General features: G+C 43.4%; 2 protein-coding genes across 4 annotated transcripts in view; one reads left to right on the top strand and one right to left on the bottom strand.

The window, feature by feature from the left end:
* Positions 1–19,077, bottom strand: part of GSAP (gamma-secretase activating protein) — a 151,539-nt gene that overhangs the window by 22,188 nt on the left and 110,274 nt on the right. The window lies entirely within an intron of this gene.
* The window catches only part of CCDC146 (coiled-coil domain containing 146), a 164,842-nt gene that overhangs the window by 104,490 nt on the left and 41,275 nt on the right, over positions 1–19,077 (top strand). The window contains exons 5-9 of the mRNA XM_075926722.1: positions 2,205–2,262; positions 3,912–4,088; positions 5,598–5,671; positions 8,499–8,726; positions 11,016–11,202. Coding sequence (XP_075782837.1) covers positions 2,205–2,262; positions 3,912–4,088; positions 5,598–5,671; positions 8,499–8,726; positions 11,016–11,202 — 724 coding nt within the window. The remainder of the gene's footprint in view (positions 1–2,204; positions 2,263–3,911; positions 4,089–5,597; positions 5,672–8,498; positions 8,727–11,015; positions 11,203–19,077) is intronic.

Raw genomic sequence — 19,077 nt, 5'->3', positions numbered from 1 at the left:
TTTCCGGAAAAGCGTCCTGCCAATCTAGACGTGCTTTTCCGGAAATACTTTTAACGGAAAACCTTTTCCGTTAAAAGCATTTCCGGAAAATCATGCCAGTGTGGACGTAGCCCTCATGTTTGTCTACTGTTTTCCATATTGCTTACCTAAATATCTTACAGTTCAGAGTCTAAAATCACAATCCAACAGAATCATGTTTTTAATTTCACTTCATGTTCACATTCTGGTTTGCGTAAAACAGACACTATGTTGGGAATCTGTCTACCTTCTGAATCTGTGATCTTGTTAGTGACAATGCTGATCCCACCAGAAGTAGAATCCTGGAGAAGGCTCAAACTTGGTATGAGTCCAACATTTCTCAGGCCACATTCTAAAATCTCTTTGGGTATGTCTACACAACAGCATTATTTCAGAATAACTGACGTTATTTTGAAATAATATCGAGATGGAGGACTTACTATAGAGTAATTTTCTGTGTTTGCAACATAGTACCATGCTAATAATGTTGTTAAGGAAGGAGGGATCCAAGCTGATCAAATGTAAACATTTAATTTGTTTTAATAGTTATCAGAATTATGTAATATAATTTCATATAATGCATGCTACTTTGTTAAAATACCAATCACAAAGAAAAATCCCAGACACAAAAAATGTCATGGACACAAAGAAAAATCATGGTATTAATGGCAATTTTTCCACTGTGAAAAAGTCTTCACCCTCAATAATGTCTAACAATTATGAAGATGACATCAACAGTAGAATATTCATATGACTAAATAAAAATGGAACTTTAAATCAGTATCTATAATAGCTGTGAAACATGCAAAACATCAGGAACAAAAGCTACAAACGTTTGAAAGGAGGTAACTGTACTATATCCTAGTCATGACATGACTAATTAGACTAAGAAATATCACTAGAAGATTGAAAGTACATTGTGTAAGAGGATGTGAATGTCCAAGGAGACAATGGTATAACGATACAGTAAAACTCCAGTGGTCCGGCATTCAATGCTCCAGCACTCCTGATGGTCCGGCACCATCAGGAACCCGGAAGTGCTCTGGGCAGCTGGACAATTGGAGCTGCTCTGCGCCCAGCTTCCCTGATTTAGCCGCTGCTGAAACTGACCAGCAGCTGAATCGGGGAAGCTGGGGGCAGAGCAGCTGGGGTGCTGCCAGGTTGGTCCTGTAACGCTGCCCCTCGGGGCTGCAGGACCAACCCAGCAGCACCCAGCTGCTCTTGGGGACTCCTGGGGAAGAGCAGCTGGAGTGCTGCCAGTTTGGTCCCGCAGTGCCGAGGGGAGGCACTAAGGGACCAACGCGGGAGCACCCCAGCTGCTCTGTCCCAGGCATCCCCAAGAGCAGCTGGGGTGCTGCCGGGTTGGTCTCGCAGCGCTGAGGGGCGGCGCTACCAGACCAACCCCACCTGCTCTGTCCCAGGTGTCCCCGATTCAGCCGCTGCTGACACTGACCAGCAGCAGCTGAATCAGGGACGCCTGGGGCAGAGCCGGACTATCGGAAGGGGGGGCTATGAGGAGTCTGGGGTGGCATCCACCCCAGACCTGTCATAGTCCCCCCCTTCCTATAGTTTAGCATATGTGATAATCCAGCACCCCCTGGGTCCTAAAGGTGCCGGATTATCGGAAATTTACTGTATATAAAATCAACCAGGCAACACTCCAACTGTGTTAAATGGTGTCTCAAAATAGATATGGTTGGAATCTGTTTATAATCTTAGCCCTGCCCATCCTTGGTGTTGGAAAAGGATAAGCATGATGATGGTGAAGCTATTCTGTATGCTAGAATGTACAGTTTTTTGCATGCAGTTGTTAGTAATCGCTGTTCTATAGTTTATCTCCTTCAATAGCTCTCTTTTTAAAATCACATGTTTTTTATTTCAGTAGTATAACAAAAGTTATAAAAATATCTCTGAGGTCTTTTAGGATCTATGCTCTAATTGTTTGCTGATATTTGAAAGATTTTTTTCAGTGAAACATATATAATGAATTTTGTTTTTTGTACACTTGTAATATCTGGATCCATTTTATGGTAAGACTGACCTAAACTCAGTTTTAAAATGGTGTCCAAATTGTCTCAGATATATTTCACTTCACTTTTAATGTTGTATAGCATGGACTATTAAAGTCTATTTTGATTGCTTTGCATATTGCCAATATTCTGATCTTTATGATGATTTTTTGGTAGTTTACAAGAAGACAAAAGGCTCCTTCAACAGGAATATGAGAGAATCCCCAAGCAAGGTGTAAGTAAGAAATACACTTTACAAAACAAAAAAAGTGATATTTGCTGTCCTTTTGGATAGCATGTAAAATAAAACCATAAAAAAGAATATAATATTGTAAACATTAGAACAGTATATTTGTAAAATCTGGAATAAATGGAAAAATCAAGGAATGGAATTCAAAGGAAAGGTTGTGTTCTGTAAAGTAATAACAAATTATGTATCGCATCATACCATACTTATAATGATGAATGTATTATAATATATGATGTGATACATAATTTGTTACTACTTTACTTCTGGGGAAATTCTGCACTAAAAAATTAAAAATTCTCTGCACAATATTTTAAAATTCTACACAATTCTGGAAACTTGTTTAAACTATAATACAATGGATGGAGAATGAGAGTGGGGAGCATTGTTCTCAGAATTCATTTTTTCCCATTCAAACAGTACCAGTGTTGTTTGTTTCATGAAATTGTCCATCAGCTCATTAAAATATTCTGAGTAAAAAGCACTGAACAGTTCACGACTGTAACAAAGGTTAAATCATATTCAGAATACAAATTCAGAATCAGTGTTTGGAATATTTGGGATGTACAGCTTTCCCTGATGAAAAATTCAAATGAACGTTAAAAATGGTTCCTTCTGGTTCCAGCTGCCAGACCAGGTTTAATGCAGCAGATCTGTTGGCTTAGAGGTTTCTGGCACTGCAGATTATTGGAGCTTCTGCTCCTCTAATTAAAATCAATAGTCTTCTTAGCGTATGCACTGCAGCTGCCATGTGACCAGGATTCACCACTGCATTTGGTCTGCTGATTAGATCATTTAGCTTCCTAGATTGAGCTAGATGCTGACAGGGTGAGCAATGTAGTAACCAACAGAAGGATCGCAATAGTTTTTACTGGAATTTTGTAAGCTCTTACTTTTAGTTTGCCAGTTTTAACCCAGGTTAGTAGTAGCCACAATGTAAGCATAGAATAGTTATACAGTGGCCTTTGTGAAATGAGCATGCTGTCCATTTCCATAGATAGATATTTTTAGCACAACAATCTCTATTATAAATGATGTTAAATAGACTATTGGCATAAAGGTCCAAAGTCTGGATAGACATGGATATTGAATTTCTGCTCTCACTAATAGGGTTGTACTTCCATGTCAGAGTTGACACATGATGATTGAGCTGTGTTGAGGTAGATAGCACTCCTGGCTGCTTGTTTGAATCTGTTCTGTGGGTGAACAGAAATGTACGGGTTATCAAGCTAAACTTTGTAAAAGTAATATATAATCAGACAAATGGGAAGATTTAAGACAGTATGTATATCCATGAGGAAATATCTTTAAGCATATCTATTTTAAAATTTTATTGTAACTTGCAACAAAGTATAAAAGAAAAAATAATGAAAATATGATGTAACCAAAGAATGTCAGGAGTTTTCGTAATAATAAAATAGGAAAACTAAGCTCATATGAATATGCAAAAATATCAAAGTAATACACCATTCATTTAATCTTTTCAGTCTTTTAAATAAAAAATGTACTTCTCTAATGAAAATCAATAAATTATTAAACAAACAATACAGTATTTTAAACAGTTGTATTCAAGAAATGCACTTTCCCCAAAACCAATATAAGTTTGAGATACCTGAACTTTGACTTTACTTTTAAAGGAGACAGAAAAAAAAATTAAAGTGTTGAAAGAAAATTGTGAAGAGCTCCGTAAAGAAACAATCCAAAGGAGAATGGAAATTAAAGCATTGAAGGAAGATGTGACATCCAAGCAAAAGCTGATGTTAAGAGAACAGAAAGAAGTGGAGGAACTTCTAGAGCAGCAGAATGATTTAAAAGTAACATGAGAATGAGTATATATGTGGGAATGTGTGGAGGTGCCTGCACTTTCAGGGAAACACCTTGAATATTCTGTCATTCTAATATGTAGTACCATCAGAAAGCCTGACGTCACAAAATGCACCATTAGTCAAGAATCGTACATGAAGCTACAGTACCATTGCCACATATAGACCTATGGGAAATGATAAACATAGCACAACAAGTAGCTTTCATAATGATCAGAACTTTTAGGCTAATTTCAGATATATCACTAAGTAAATATTAATGCAAAAGACAGAACACAGTAAAATTTTCTGTGAATTATAATTAGAGCAGACCAGAAATTTTCAGTCAATGTCTTCTGATGTAAAATGTAGTTTCTGCAAAAGTTTCTATGGGAAATTTTCAATTTTGCAGAAATTTTATGATTTTTCTATCAGGAAAATTGAAAATTAAATCAAGAACTTCCAATGCACACACACATTACCTATCCTAGATCTCAAGATACACATTCACAGACTCAAGTCCTAGGATAGGTAAAATTTCAAAGATGTGGATCAGTAAAAAGTTTGAGGTCAGATATTTAATGAGCTAGAATGGCTGAAAATAGAAGTTTTATAGCATTGGAAGAACAGGACTTCCAGCCTATCAGAAGGACAGACAGCACTTCCTTAGATACCTGTCAGGTCTTGAAATATTGGCCCTTAACAATGTGAAATTTATATTAATAGAAAAGATATTTCAGGTAATTTTTAGAGTGTTTTGTGGTTCTCTCTGAGTTCTGCATCTATTCTGGGACCCTGTTCCACACAGATTTGCCCTAAAAATTGGTGCTAGAATTTCTGGTGCTCCTTGACATAAAAAATCTAGGCCTATATATTTATAACATATGCACATACATTGTGCCTACGTCTACACTGCAGGCTTTTTGCACAAGAACTGTTTTGTGCAAGAGTTCTTGCGCAAAAGATTTTGCACAAGAGCATGTCCATACTGCCATGTGCTTTTGCTCAAGGGCTGTGCTTTTGTGCCAGAGCGTCCATGGCAATGTGGATGCTCTCTTGCACAAGTAAGCGCTGATGGCCATTTTAGCCATAGGGGTTTCTTGCACAAGAAACCCCTGTTGCCTGTCCACACTGCCTTCTTGTGCAAGAGCTGTTGCACAAGAGGGCTTATTCCTCGTGGGGCACAAGAAGCCCTATGTTCCGACACCTTTACTGTAAATTTACTTGTGCAAGAACACGTGTGCAGTGTAAACACTCTGCAAGTTTTTGTACAAGAACACATGTTCTTGCGCAAGAAGTCTGCAATGTAGATGTGGCCTGTGAGTTTTGCAAGTTTAAATTAACATGACACTTACACTAGCCAGTAATAAAAATAGCTGTGGGAATTTTGGGGCGGCAAATTCATTTTGCTTGGAAACACATATTTTTGTTTTGGGTCATATTAGAAGTTCAAAGAAAATGTTCTCTGAAATTACATGAAATTTAGAGCCTTTTGGTCTAACATTTTTCTTCTGTTACTAGGATGAACTAGTCCAACTCCATGCTATTCCTGTGCAACTTGGAAAAGAAATGGACAAGATAAAACGTAAAACATTGTATGTTTTTAAATGTACCTAACTAAAATCTTTATTATTTGTTTTCTTAGTAATATCTCAGTGTAGAGACAAATAACAACTTTTAAATTCTTGATGCAAAATTCTGATCAATGCAGATAAAGTGTGCCCATAATCTATCTAATGAGCAATATCCATGTAAGTAAATCAAAAGGTATAGCATCAGCAGAGAAGCATATTTTAGTATTGAAAACAACAATAAAAATGTTTGGGAATACCCTTTAGTCACAAACCATTAAAACGTCTATTGATACTGCATATTAAGATGATTGATATCAGAATTTACACAGATCTTACCCGATAACCCAAAGATTATTTTTCAAATGGGGAACAATACTAAAGATCTAAGTTGAGTATATAATCTAACACAGAGCATTTTTAAACACATTGTAGTCCTCAGCTGCTGAACATTAGCATAACTCAGGGATGGGGAAATTTCGCCTCCCAGTCCAGATCCACACCACAGGATTAACTGGTCCCACTATGCTGGTCCACACCACTTCCCACTACTCCCATTGGCTGTGAAAGGTGATCCGTGGCCAACAAGAGCTGTGATTTGTTCAATATCTGCAGAGACATAGGTAAACATAGCGGTAGCAGCCTGCCAAGGATTAACCCTGGAGAACTGCCGTTATTTTTATTGCCCACCCCGGCATTGCACCATAGACTGCAGTATAATTACATACATTTTTACCAGTTGAGGATCTGACCCATCCAGATTTTTGGGAGCATGTATTTTGTTACAGTGATCTGATCCTAGTCTTCCTATATAAATTATCTAGTGTAATACTCTAAATGAGATAGATATTACCACTCATAATCTCTTATGTTTTCCTCCTGATTTCTTGATAGACTTCTTTTTACAGCCAAGGGGTAAAGTAAAGCATGAGGTATACTAGTCAAGAAAAAGCATACTTGTGTGAAATGCAACCAGTTGCAGTTTGGCTGCCTTTTCTTAAAACACCTGGCAGTCAAATTGCTGCCCTAATTTAGTTTTCATTGTATTTTATTGACCTATTGTGTTACGCTGAAGTTTATTCTATCTCCTGATTGCATTAATTATTTTTTCTGCTGTTACAATTTTGTAAATAATTCCTTGCCTCTGCTCAATTATTTAATTAAAAAGATACATCTGTTTTCTTTTCTTTTTTCCTTCTTTCTTATTTTCGTGTGTCTGGTTATCTAATTTATTTGTACAAAACTGATTTCCTACACATGAAACCAAGCTGCATCTTATGGGATAGCTATCCATTTGGGAATGGCTTAGTGCCAAAATAGACATTTTAACCTAAACTCTGCCTTGTGGTGTGCTGGTGCTCAAGTGAAAGAATTGACTTGATAGACCCAAAAGGGAGAACTGCCTTGTTTATAAGAAATCATCAAGGATGAGTCATCTGAAGTCTAAGTGATCTGAAATCTAGGGGCCATGTTATTTGACACTCTGTCTGCAAGTATTAGCTAAGGGTACAATGATGCCCTAGTTGAGAAGAGCAGCAAAACGTGCTTCAAAATACTATCCCCATGTTACCTGGGGAACTGAGGTAAGCAATTATTGTGGGAGCTAAAGCTAATGGCAATGACTAAGCCCACGGCCTAAAGCCGGGTGTCCCCCTCCCAGAAGCCAGATTCGGCCTGGTGTTACGTATCTGATCACCGTTGGATTGGGTAACCACAAATCAGGCTAGACCAATGTTTAGGGCCAAACCATATATTTTGAACAGTAGAACATACACCAACAACAACAGTGTAAACCCACCCTATCCCAGAAGAAAAGAAGATAGATAAGCCCCGGATACAACAAAGGGGAATATACTTTACAAATCAGAGGCAGATGGCGATTGATGCCTGCGACCTTCTACCCTGTGGCTAGTGTAAAGCCTTAGGGGAGGACAGCAGGGAGTCCCTCGCTGACAGGGAAAGGTAGTCCTGTTGAACGGCCCTCCTGCAGGTGGATCTCTGCCTCCAGTGAGTCGGGTAGATTCCCTCTGGGATCGGCGCTTGGTAGCCCTTCGACTTCCAGTCCAATCCAGCGGGCAAGGATGATGGTAACTGAGTTCAAGTCCATGTGGCAGAAGCCAATAATCCTTGAGTGGGGCGTTCCCACACTCGCGAGGCTCTCTCTCCCACACTCGAACAAATCCTTATACCAGAACCCACAAACTAAAATGGATCACCACGGGAGACGAACAGACACTGACAGGACTTGGGACAGCAGACAGTGACTGACAGGCTACAATACAGACGGACAATGGCGAACCCAAACCCTTCCTTGGTCAGGGCTTATAAGCCCTTCAAGGCGGGAAAAGGGTGGTAAGGGTGGTGTGCAGCAAATGGTGCCGTGTGCAGCACTCCAGTAGGGAGGGGTGCACAGTTTCTGAGCGGTGTGCAGCTCATTTTAGTGCCTAGTGCACAGTTTTGGGCTGAGTGCACACAATAGTGTGGGGTGCACCGAGCAGGTGACTGTGTGCACTTAGGTTTTGGCGGGAAAAGGGTAACACGGAGAGGAAGGGAAACAAGATGGAATCTAAAGAGGCTCCATTTTGAACACAATAGCTTTAAATGACTTTTCCCTGGCAACACCCATAACAATGAGGACTCCTGTCCTGGCCAACAGAACAGTTGTAGCAGAAAAAATGCTGAGCAATAGCTCCCCATCTACTCACTGCAGCAGTGCGCACCATCTGATTAAGTGGATTTTACCCTTGAAAGCTCATACTATATATTTTATATATTGTGTTAGTCTCAGACCTTTCTGGAGTTAGATCCATTTTTACATATTTGATATTTTTGTTTTAAAATGTGTTCTCAGAGATGCAGAGAAGAAGAAAAATATTCTCATTGACCATGTTCAGGAGTTAAATGATGCTCTTAAAAAAATGGAGAAAAAGAGTGAAGAAGTATTGGAAGAAAAGGAAGATGTCATGAAGGAATTGGATGGAAAACGAGCTTTACTTGAAAGCAAAGAGCGAGAATTCAATCATTTGACAAAGTTACTAGAAATGAGCAAAGAGAATGAAGCAACAGCCCTGGCAGACAGGTTAGAAGGCATGAGCCATGACCTCAGAAATTATATGAATGAGCACTCTTCTATTCTGAATCAACTATTCTTTTCTTGGTTATTGTGTTAAATATTCTTATTATGGACTTCATAAAAGCACACTGTTTAACATTACTCTAATTTCACCATGGATTTATATAATTTCTGTTTATTGAATCACATAGGTGATCAAAACTTGATGCTATCCTACAAGAGAGAAGTGCAATAAGGGCCTGATCCAAAGCCCACTGAACTCCATGGAACAGTTAATCAATTCACTGGACATTGGATCAATCCTTAAATGAGAATTCACAAAACTGAGGCTGGGGACTCAATTTTCCACTGTGCCTAGGCAAAGATGGGTTTCAGTGGAAAGAGGTATTTACCAGAGCCCATTTGTGGCTCCCTGATTCTTCTTTATCCTACTCCAGCATAACTTAATAGAGAGGTTCAGAGGGGTAGCTGAGTTAGTCTGTAACAGGAAAAACTTTTAAAAAACCAAATAGTTTTGTTAGTCTTTAAAGTGCTACCAGACTATTTGTTTTTTTAATAGAGAGGGGCAGCTTTATGTTACACTGCTTGCAGAAGTCCTGCCTCCAGCAGAGAACTGGGCATAGAGAGGCTTGCTCTGCCACACCTGCACCCCTCAATTCACCTCTGCTGATATGGTCACCGCCTGATTCACCTTCTCCTGACCCCTGACATCCTCCCTCCCCGCTTACACTGGGCAGCATAGCTATAGTGAAGGAGGCAGCAACAGCAGTTGGCAAAGCTGGTGCAGGAAGTCAGAACCATCTCCAGCAGCTTTACACCAGCCAGAGATTCCAGTATCACCAACCAGAAGCATTCAAACCATCTTGAGTCATGCTCTGCTCCCAAACCATGATATTATATTAAAATAATACATTTGGGATTTTTATTTGCTTTCTGGTTTTTGACCCAATTAAGGTATATGCTGATCATACTTTCAAGCATTTCTCTGGAACCAGGATGGCTAGACACCTACTTAGTGTTTTTTAAGTGAATGCTGAGGTTCTCATATAATCACTCAACTCTGGGAGCTGTGACTTTAAGAAGAAAACCAGAAATCATGAGAATTATGATAACATCATGAGAGCTGGGAACACTGAATACAGGGAGAATTCTCTATACTAGAACATTATTTCGAAATAACTCCCCCATCTCCCAGGTCAAATTTATAAGCAGTGTCCACACTACCAAGACCATTATTTTGAAATCTGTACTCCTGTTTTTCATCAGGAGTAATGCTAATTCCAAAATGGTTATTTTGAAATAACAGTAGTGTTGATGCTCTGGTGCCACTCTTTTGAAATAATTACTCACTAGAGTAATTCTAACTAATTGCTCTCCAGTGCTTCCTCGGGGTCTAAATCCAAGGTAGCATGTCTACATTAATGGAACCTGCTTCAGATTAATTTTGAGGCTTGCCCGTAGTGTGGATACGCTAGTTCACATTTGTTAAATCGGAAGTTATTAAGTCTAATTTAATTATTTTGAAATACTATCCTAGTGTAGACATGGCCTAGGAGATTTCTCTAGAAGATTTAAATTCACTTTACACTGTGTAAGAAACACAAAGTTAATTTAGCAGAACAGAGAACCTAGCCCTGGTATTTTCAAAGGCACATAAGGATTCTAGGCACTCACATTCCATTGAAATCCAGTTGGATTTGGGCAGCCAACTCCATTAGGGCAGCCAACTCCATTAGACTGCCTTATAAATCCCACTCTCTCTACATTTGATAATTAATATAAACTGCTATAATGCTTTCAATCTCAGATCTAGGAGTAGTTATGCCTGTCTCTAGCCAGCTTCAAGTTTCTCCTTTCTTTGTGGGGAAGGATGTATACCGGTAATAATAGCATTACTTTTTTCAATAAACCTGTCCTTTCTGTTTGTATCTCACATTAAAGAAGGTTGGACAAACTGATAAATGGACATACACAAAGGACAAAAATGTAGATTTCCTTAGATATTAAAAATACATTTTAATTCTCACTTTGACAAACAGAAATAATTTCTCTAATACTATGAGTAATTTTTTAGCATTATTGAAACAAAGCATGTGAGTATTGTCATGGACTTCAGTAGATCCAGTATTTTGTTTTAGGAAAAAGGGCATTAATTTGTGACAAGACAGTTTTTTCTATTTTATTTTGCTGCTCAGCAGCCATAATGCTTTTCCAAAATCAATGAAAATTGGTCATGTTTGTTTGCATACATCATGTATTTTCTTCCTAAAATAGTCTATATATCTATCTATATAGGGCTGTTCTTGACATTGGTTTACGTAATTGTCTCTTGGAGAAGCAAAAGCAGCATGATAATCTGGTTCATAAACAAAGAGAGAAAGACAGAGATTTGAGAAATTTAAAAAAGATGGAGATACAATTGAAAATTGCTCATGATTCCTTGCAACAAGTTAAATTACTGCATGAAAGGCTCACATTAGAGGTCTGTATGCAAAATACTGATGAAAAAATACTGCTGTAGAAAATCAAATTAAAATAACTTTTAAAGGGGTTGCACAAAAATAAACATAAGAAAACATTTTAAATGTCTATATACAGAATACAGGGTGTTGATAAAATTTGTATTCAGAGTTCTTGTTTTTATAGTTCTCATAAAAACTACATATGTTTGGCTGTATATGTGAGTACTTGTGATCTGCAAGGCACCTACCAGCCACTGTGTAGCCATGAAAAAACATTGAATCATAGAATACTAGGACTGGAAGGGACCTCGAGAGGTCATCAAGTCCAGTCCCCTGCCCTCATGGCAGGACCAAATACTGTCTAGACCATCCCTGATAGACATTTATCTAACCTACTCTTAAATATCTCCAGAGATGGAGATTCCACAACCTCTCTGGGCAATTTATTTCAGTGTTTGACTACCCTGACAGATAGGAACTTTTTCCTAATGTCCAACCTAAACCTCCCTTGCTGCAGTTTAAGCCCAGTGCTTCTTGTTCTATCCTCAGAGGCCAAGATGACTGTCCCTCCCACTACCAAGGCTCAGCCAATCAGCAGAGGCTTCTAGAATTCAAACTTTAATTAGAAACCAACAGTTTCCACTTGCCAGTCGCAGCACACACTCCGTGAAGGAGAGGGAGAGGGGGAGGGAACTGAGGGAGTTGGCAAATGTCATTGAGGAGCCTTTGGCCATTATCTTTGAAAAGTCGTGGCGATTGGCAGAGATCCTGGATGATTGGAAAAAGGCAAATGTAATGCCCATCTCCATAAAAGGAAAGAAGGACAATCCAAGGAACTATAGTCTTACCTCGATTCCTGGAAAAATCATGGAAGGGATCCTTAAGGAATCAATTTTGAGGCACTTGGAAGAGAGGAAAGTGATCAGGGATAGTCATCATGGGTTCACAAAGGGCAAGTCATGCCTGACCAATCTGATTAGCTTCTATGATGAGGTAACTGGCTTTGTGGACATGGGAAAGTCAGTGTATGTGCAAGGCTTTTGATACGGTCTCCCACAATATTCTTGCCAGCAAGTTAAAGGAATGTGGCTTGGATAAATGGATGGTAAGATGGATAGAAAGATGACTAGAAGGCCGGCCCAGCGGGTAGTGATCAACAGCTCGATGTCAGGATGGCAGTCGGTTTCTAGTGGAGTGCCCTTAGGTTCGGTTCTAGGACCGGTTTTGTTCAATATCATTATTAATGACCTGGCTGTGGAAATGGATTGCACCCTCAGCAAGTTTGCAGATGACACTAAGGGTATGTCTACACTACAAAGTTAATTCGAACTAACGGACCTCCTGGACTAGTGCGGAGGTCATGGACCTCATTGAGGTTTGGGGGCAGGCCCCCAACCTCCATGATCACCGCACTAGGAGGAGGAATGCGGCCGTCTACGGCCGCATAGCAGCCACCATGGCCCGAAAGGGCCACAGGTGCACCCAGGAGCAGGTGCACCTGAAAATAAAGCAGCTGCGGCAGGCGTATGCCAGGGCCACAAGGGGCAGCGCCGCAGCCGGGGCTGCCACCTGCCTCTACTTCCCCGCCCTCGACAGACTCTTGGGGGCGGGGCAGTCCGTGCCAGCCCGGGGGACAGCGAGCCGGGACCAGAGGGCCCTGACCCGGGCACATCGGAGGGGCCACCACAGGATGCCCCAGCATCCAGGGAGACCGTACCGGGTAAGTAGTTCTAATTACGTAGTTCGGGGGGGGGAGGCGGGAGGGAGACCAGAGACCACGCACGTGGGCCATGCCTTCCATGGATCACGCAGACACCTGTGCACGTGCGAGCACGTGCCATGCCACCCTTGGGCAGGTGGCTCCAGCTGTGTGACACCCAGGGGCCATGGCCCAATAGGCACATGCTTGTGCGAAGAGACCTGACATGCTCCTGACCCCGGGGCGGGACCCAGCAGGGTGCTTTCCCTTCACATGTCCCCTCTACACGGAGGCAGGGGACATCTCCCCCCTCCCCCCCCCCCGCTGCCCCGGCCACACTATACATGGCACAGGGACATGGGTGCGGTCTTGGGGCAGCTCCCAGTCCGGGGGAGAGCCAGACATCCTGACCATGGCCTCTGTACAAGCACAGCAGCTCTGACGGTGCAGGACATGGTCACCCTCACGTTGCGAGGTGGGGGAGAGAGCTGGGCATCATCCTCTGCGTCCCCAGGGAGAACTAACCACTTCTCTTCTTTCTCTACAGCTGCACCAGCTGCTCGTGCAGGGTGCACCACCCCGCCCGAGACATGCTCCCACACCCACGGCCTGCTCCGGACCGCCAGCATGAAGCAGGAGTATTGGGACCAGCACCTGGGGTCCTTGCGAGCCGTGCACCGCACACTGGAGGCCATGAGCTGCTGGCTGACGTCCGAGGGCTGAGCAAAAACCTGCAGGTCCTGCTGCAGAGCATGGTGCCCCGTGCCGGTCCTGCGCCTGCTGCCCCCCCAACTGCTGTCCCTCCTCCCACTCCTGCCCCCCCTCCCACCTCTTCCTCCTCAACCCCCACACCCTCTTCCTCAATGTCCACACCCCCCACCTCAACCTCTGCACCCTCCACCCCATCCCCCCGGGGATGCCGCGGCCCCCTCCCTCGCCATGCTGGGAGGCGGTTGGCCCAGCGAGACCCCCACCCCTGATCCTTGAGTTTCCCCACCCCCTCCTTTCCCTGGCTTCCCCCTTCCAGCTCCCTCCTCCCAGTTTTCCCCCTCTCCTCTCCCACCCTCTCTCTTCCGCTCTCCCACCTCCTTTTCCCAGTCTCCCCAAGTTCTGTTCAATAAAAAGAGTTTCTATTTTTGAACACGTGTCCTTTATTTTGTACATCAGGAAGGGGGGCTAGGGAAGGGTAAGTGGAAGGAGGTGAGGAAGGAATGGGGTACGAGCCCCCGATGGGGAGGACTGGGCTGGCTCTGCGGGCTCCTCGGGGTGGAAGCTCTCCTTCAGCCCCCGATTGACCCCCGCCCCCCATGGATGGCAGCCTGCGGCAAGTGCAGCCGGGCTGATGGCTGAGTGCTGTGATGTGCCCAGTGTGGCCATTCAAGGCACTCCAAGCCAGGACTGCTTTGCAAGCGGGGAACCCCTGAGAACTGTCTGTCCGGGGTGGGGGTCGGGTCCCTTTAAGCACAGCCCTCGGCTAGCCTGAGACAGCAGCTCCATGCTCTAAGTCCTCATCTGATGCCCTGCCGGCACTGCTTCCGGCCATCCTTAACCCCGGTTCAGGGTCCACTTAATGTGGACATGCTAGTTCGAATTAGCAAAATGCTAATTCGAACTAGTTTTTTAGTCTAGATGCGTTGGTTCGAATTAGCTTAGTTCAAATTAACTAATTCGAACTAAGTTAGTTCGAATTAGCGCTGTAGTGTAGGCGTACCCTAAGCTAGGGAGAGAGGTAGATATGCAGGAGGGCAGAGATAGGGTCCAGAGTGACTTAGACAAATTGGAGGATTGGGCCACAAGAAATCTGATGAGGTTCAATAAGGACAAGGGCAGAGTCCTGCACTTGGGACGGAAGAATCCCAAGCACTGTTACAGGCTGGGGATCAACCAGCTAAGTAGTAGTTCTGCAGAAAAGGACCTGGGGGTTACAGTGGATGAGAAGATGGATATGAGTCAACAGTGTGCCCTTGTAGCCAAGAAGGCTAATGGCATATTAGGTTGCATTAAGAGCAGCATTGCCAGCAGATCCAGACATGTGATTATTCCCCTTTATTCAGCTCTGGTGAGGCCACATCTGGAGTATTGTGTCTAGTTCTGGGGGCCCCCTTCGCCCCACTACAAGAAGGATGTGGATGCATTGGAGAGGGTCCAGCGGCGGGCAACCAAAATTATTAGGGGGATGGAGCATATGATCTATGAGGAGAAGCTGAGGGAGTTGGGTCTGTTTAGTCTGCAGAACCAAAGAGGGAGGGGGGATTTGATAGCAGCCTTCAACTTCCTGAAGGGCGGTTCCAAAGAGGATGGAGAAAGGTTGTTCTCAGTAGTGACAGATGGCAGAACAAGGAGCAATGGTCTCAAGTTGTGGTGAGAGAGGTCCAGGTTGGATATTAGGAAAAACTATTTAACTAGGAGAGTGGTGAAACACTGGAATGGGTTACCTAGTGGACTCTCCATCCTTAGAGGGCTGTGTCTACATTGACGCGATCTTGCGCAAAAGCAGCCGCTTTTGTGCCAAAACTTTCTGCCTGTCTACACTGGCCGCAAGTTCTTGCGCAAGAACACTGACGTTTTAATGTATGAAATCAGTGTTTCTTGCACAAGAACTATGATGCTCCCACTCAGGAATAAGCCCTCTTGCTCAACTGTTCTTGCGCAAGAGGCCAGTGTAGACAGGCAACATGAATTTCTTGCGCAAGAAAGCCCGATGGTTAAAATTGCCATCGGAGCTTTCTTGCACAAGAGAACATCTACACTGGCACAGATGCTCTTGCGCAAAAGCACATCTCTTGCGCAGAGGCACATGCCAGTGTAGACGCTCTCTTGCGCAAATACTTTAACGCAAGAATTCTTGCGTTAAAGAGTATTTGCGCAAGATCATGCCAATGTAGATTTAGCCGAGGTGTTTAAGACTCAGCTTGACAAAGCCCTGGCTGGGTTGATTTAGTTGGGATTGGTCCTGCCTAGAGCAGGGGACTGGACTTGATGACCTTCTGAGGTCTTTTCCAGCTCTATGGTTCTATGATTTTATGAACAAGTTTTCTCCCTCCTCCTTATGACACCCTTTTAGATACCTGAAAACTGCTATCATGTCCCCCTTCCATCTTCTCTTTTCTAAACTAAACAACCCCATTCTTTCAGCCTTCCTTCATAGGTCATGTTCTCTAGACCTTTAATCATTCGTGTTGCTCTTCTCTGGACCCTCTCCAATTTCTCCACATCTTTCTTGAAATGCGGTGTCCAGAACTGGCACAATACTCCAACTGAGGCCTACCCAGCGCAGAGTAGAGCGGAAGAATGACTTCTTGTGTCTTGCTCACAACACACCTGTTAATGCATCCCAGAATCATGTTTGCTTTTTTTGCAACAGCGTCACACTGCTGACTCATATTCAGCTTGTGGTCCACTATAACCCCTACATCCCTTTCTGCCGTACTCCTTCCTAGACAGTCGCTTCCCATTCTGTATGTGTGAAACTGATTGTTCATTCCTAAGTGGAGCACTTCGCATTTCCATAGTCTCTTCACCCAGAGGACCTTACTAACTATGACGACAGCATAACAGTATAATACAGGGAAAGGTTAAGGAGCAACATGAAGCTGTGTGGACTAACAACAGATCGTTAAACATATCTGGTAGTTCCACAATTTTACTGGAATCTTTGCTTAGGAGTAAACAGGATTTGTAGGCTGTTTGAAGAGGTAGGTTTTAGGGGGATGGAGGTCTAGCAAACTGAGTCGGGGCTTAAAGGTATAATAAACCCCACTTAGGAGAGGGCAAACAGCTGATAGGTTTGCTCAAGGCCGCAGAAGAAATCAGTGACAGACATGACTGGAACCCATGATTACATGTCTCCCAGTTCTTTACTTAAATCACTAAAGCACACTTCCTTTTGTACTGTGCAGGTTCCTTGTATGTTACAGTAAATTAGTTTCTTTCCTTTAACCTGATTTCAGGAATTGGCACCATTTCATGTTTGGTATTAGGAATAAAAGTATTCTCCCCTATGTTTTCTTCGTTCCCTGTTCCTGCATTTCTCCCAGTCCACTCTCCTTATCACTTTCGTTGTCTTCTTTTCACACTCATACTTTCCGTCACTCTTCCCCTTGCAACAAGAACAGTCTAATTCAGCGGTTCTCAAACATTTTGGGCTCCGGAGCCCTTTACATGTGTAAAAATGTATGCCGAGCCCCAGCGGTCCACTGATTATATGTGTTGTACCTATCGATGTTTCCAGTTTGTCAACCTCGCTGAGCCCCTGGAGAAGTTTCATGGAGCCCTGGGGCTCGGCATAGCACAGTTTGAGAAACACTGATCTAATTCATCTTGTTTACTGACAACCCTCTTTCTCCTCCTTCAAATCTCTCCTTAAGCAATTCCACTGCTCCCAGGAATTCTTCTCTCCTTTCCTCTGCTTGCTAGTTGTTCCCATAGGATATGTCTCCACAGCAAAGTCATTTTGAAATAACAGCCATTATTTCGAAATAACTTTACTAGCCAAACTGCTATTTTGAAATTAATTCGAAATAGTGGAGTGCTTATTTCGAATTTGGTAAACCTCATTCCACGAGGAATAAAGCCAAATTCAAAATAGCTATTTTGAAATAAGTGCTGTGTGGACATTTACATCGAAATAGGGAGCCTCCAGTCTTCCCAGGTGCCCTGGTGGCCACTCCAGCCTCAACCAAGAACACTCCTCTCCCTCCCTCCTCCCCGGAGCCCTTAAAGGGGTTGACTCTGGCCACAGTGCCTGTGCCAGCTCCAAGCCTGCCAGCCCAGTGCCAGCAGTCACAGCCCCTGACCCAGTGGCCCCAAAACATAAGCCAGCAAGCCACTGGCAGCCAGCCCTCCACCGCTCCCCAGAAGCAGTCTGCTAGCTCCCAGGAGCCTGCCAGGGCCCAGAGAAGGCGGGCGCCTTCCTGGTCCAGGATGGAGATCATGGACCTTATTCCGGTTTGTGGGGGATGCCCCTAAGGTCCATGATCTCCCCACTAGATGGAGGAATGCAGCCGTCTATGGCAGAATAGCTGCTAGCCTGGCCACCAAAGACCACATGAGAACCCAGGAGCAGTTTTGCATGACAATCAAGTTGGTCCGGCAAGATCCCCACCCCTGAACCCTGAACTTCTCCTCCCCCTTCTTCCCAGTGCTTCCCTCTTCCAGCTCCCTCTTCTCAGGTTTCCCCCTCCCCTCTCCTACCCTTTCTTCTCCCCTCTCCCTCCTCCTTCCTCCAGTCTCACCAGAGTTTCATTCTCCACCCCACCCCCAGTTTTGTTAAGTAAAGAGAGTTTGTGTTAATGAAAATACATGTATTTTATTTGACATCAGGAAAGGGGGGTTAGAGAGGGGTAAGTGGAAGGACCCGAGGGAGAAATGAGGCACATGCCCCCAGTGAGGCAAACCAGGGAGGCTCTTAGTGCTCCTCAGGGTGGAGGCCTAATCAGGGCCTCCTGGATACTGACAGCCCCCCGATGGACCTCCCGGATGGCAGCCTGCAGAAAGTGCAGCCAGGCTCTCAGCAACGCGTCCACGAGTAGCACCAGAGTGCCCAGGGGCAGCTCTGGCTCCATGTTGCAGAGTGCTGTTGTGTCCCAAGTGAGGGCAAAAAGAGCACGCAGAGACAAAATGCTTTGCTGTCCCTCATCAAGGTAGGCAAGCAAGCAGGGAAACCTGAGAACCGGATGTCCAGGGGGGTCCCTTTAAGCACAGGACTCAGACAGCCTCAGGCAGCAGCCACACAAAGTAACTCCTGACCTGATGTCCTGCCGGACCTGGTTCCAGCCGGCCTTAAATGCGATTCAGTGTCCTCTCAGTGTGGACGTGCTATTTCGAAATAGCAAAATGCTATTTTGAAATGCATTTTGTGTGTAGACGCATTGTTTCGAAATAAGCATTTTGAAATAACTATTTCGAAATAAGATATTTCAAAATAACTATGTAGTGTAGACATACCCATACTCTCCCTTCCTGAACTATTGTTCTGAGTCTTGTGCTGGCTTTTTCTTGTCTTTTGAAAATTGTATATCTGTCTTGCAAAATTCTAATTTCCCCTTGCCAAGTAATTATTTTTGACAGGGATAATAAAGTATCATCTTAATAAAAGGCTAATAAGCAGATATGCTAAGACTAGTACAATTTCATTTCCATTTTGCATGGCCATTGTAATGTTTTGGGGGCAGAAATATTTACAAAATACTGTTTA

The sequence above is a fragment of the Pelodiscus sinensis genome, chromosome 1, assembly GCF_049634645.1.
Source record: "Pelodiscus sinensis isolate JC-2024 chromosome 1, ASM4963464v1, whole genome shotgun sequence".
In the NCBI taxonomy this organism is placed as follows: Eukaryota; Metazoa; Chordata; order Testudines; family Trionychidae; genus Pelodiscus; species Pelodiscus sinensis.
This window is presented reverse-complemented; position numbering and strand designations above follow the sequence as displayed.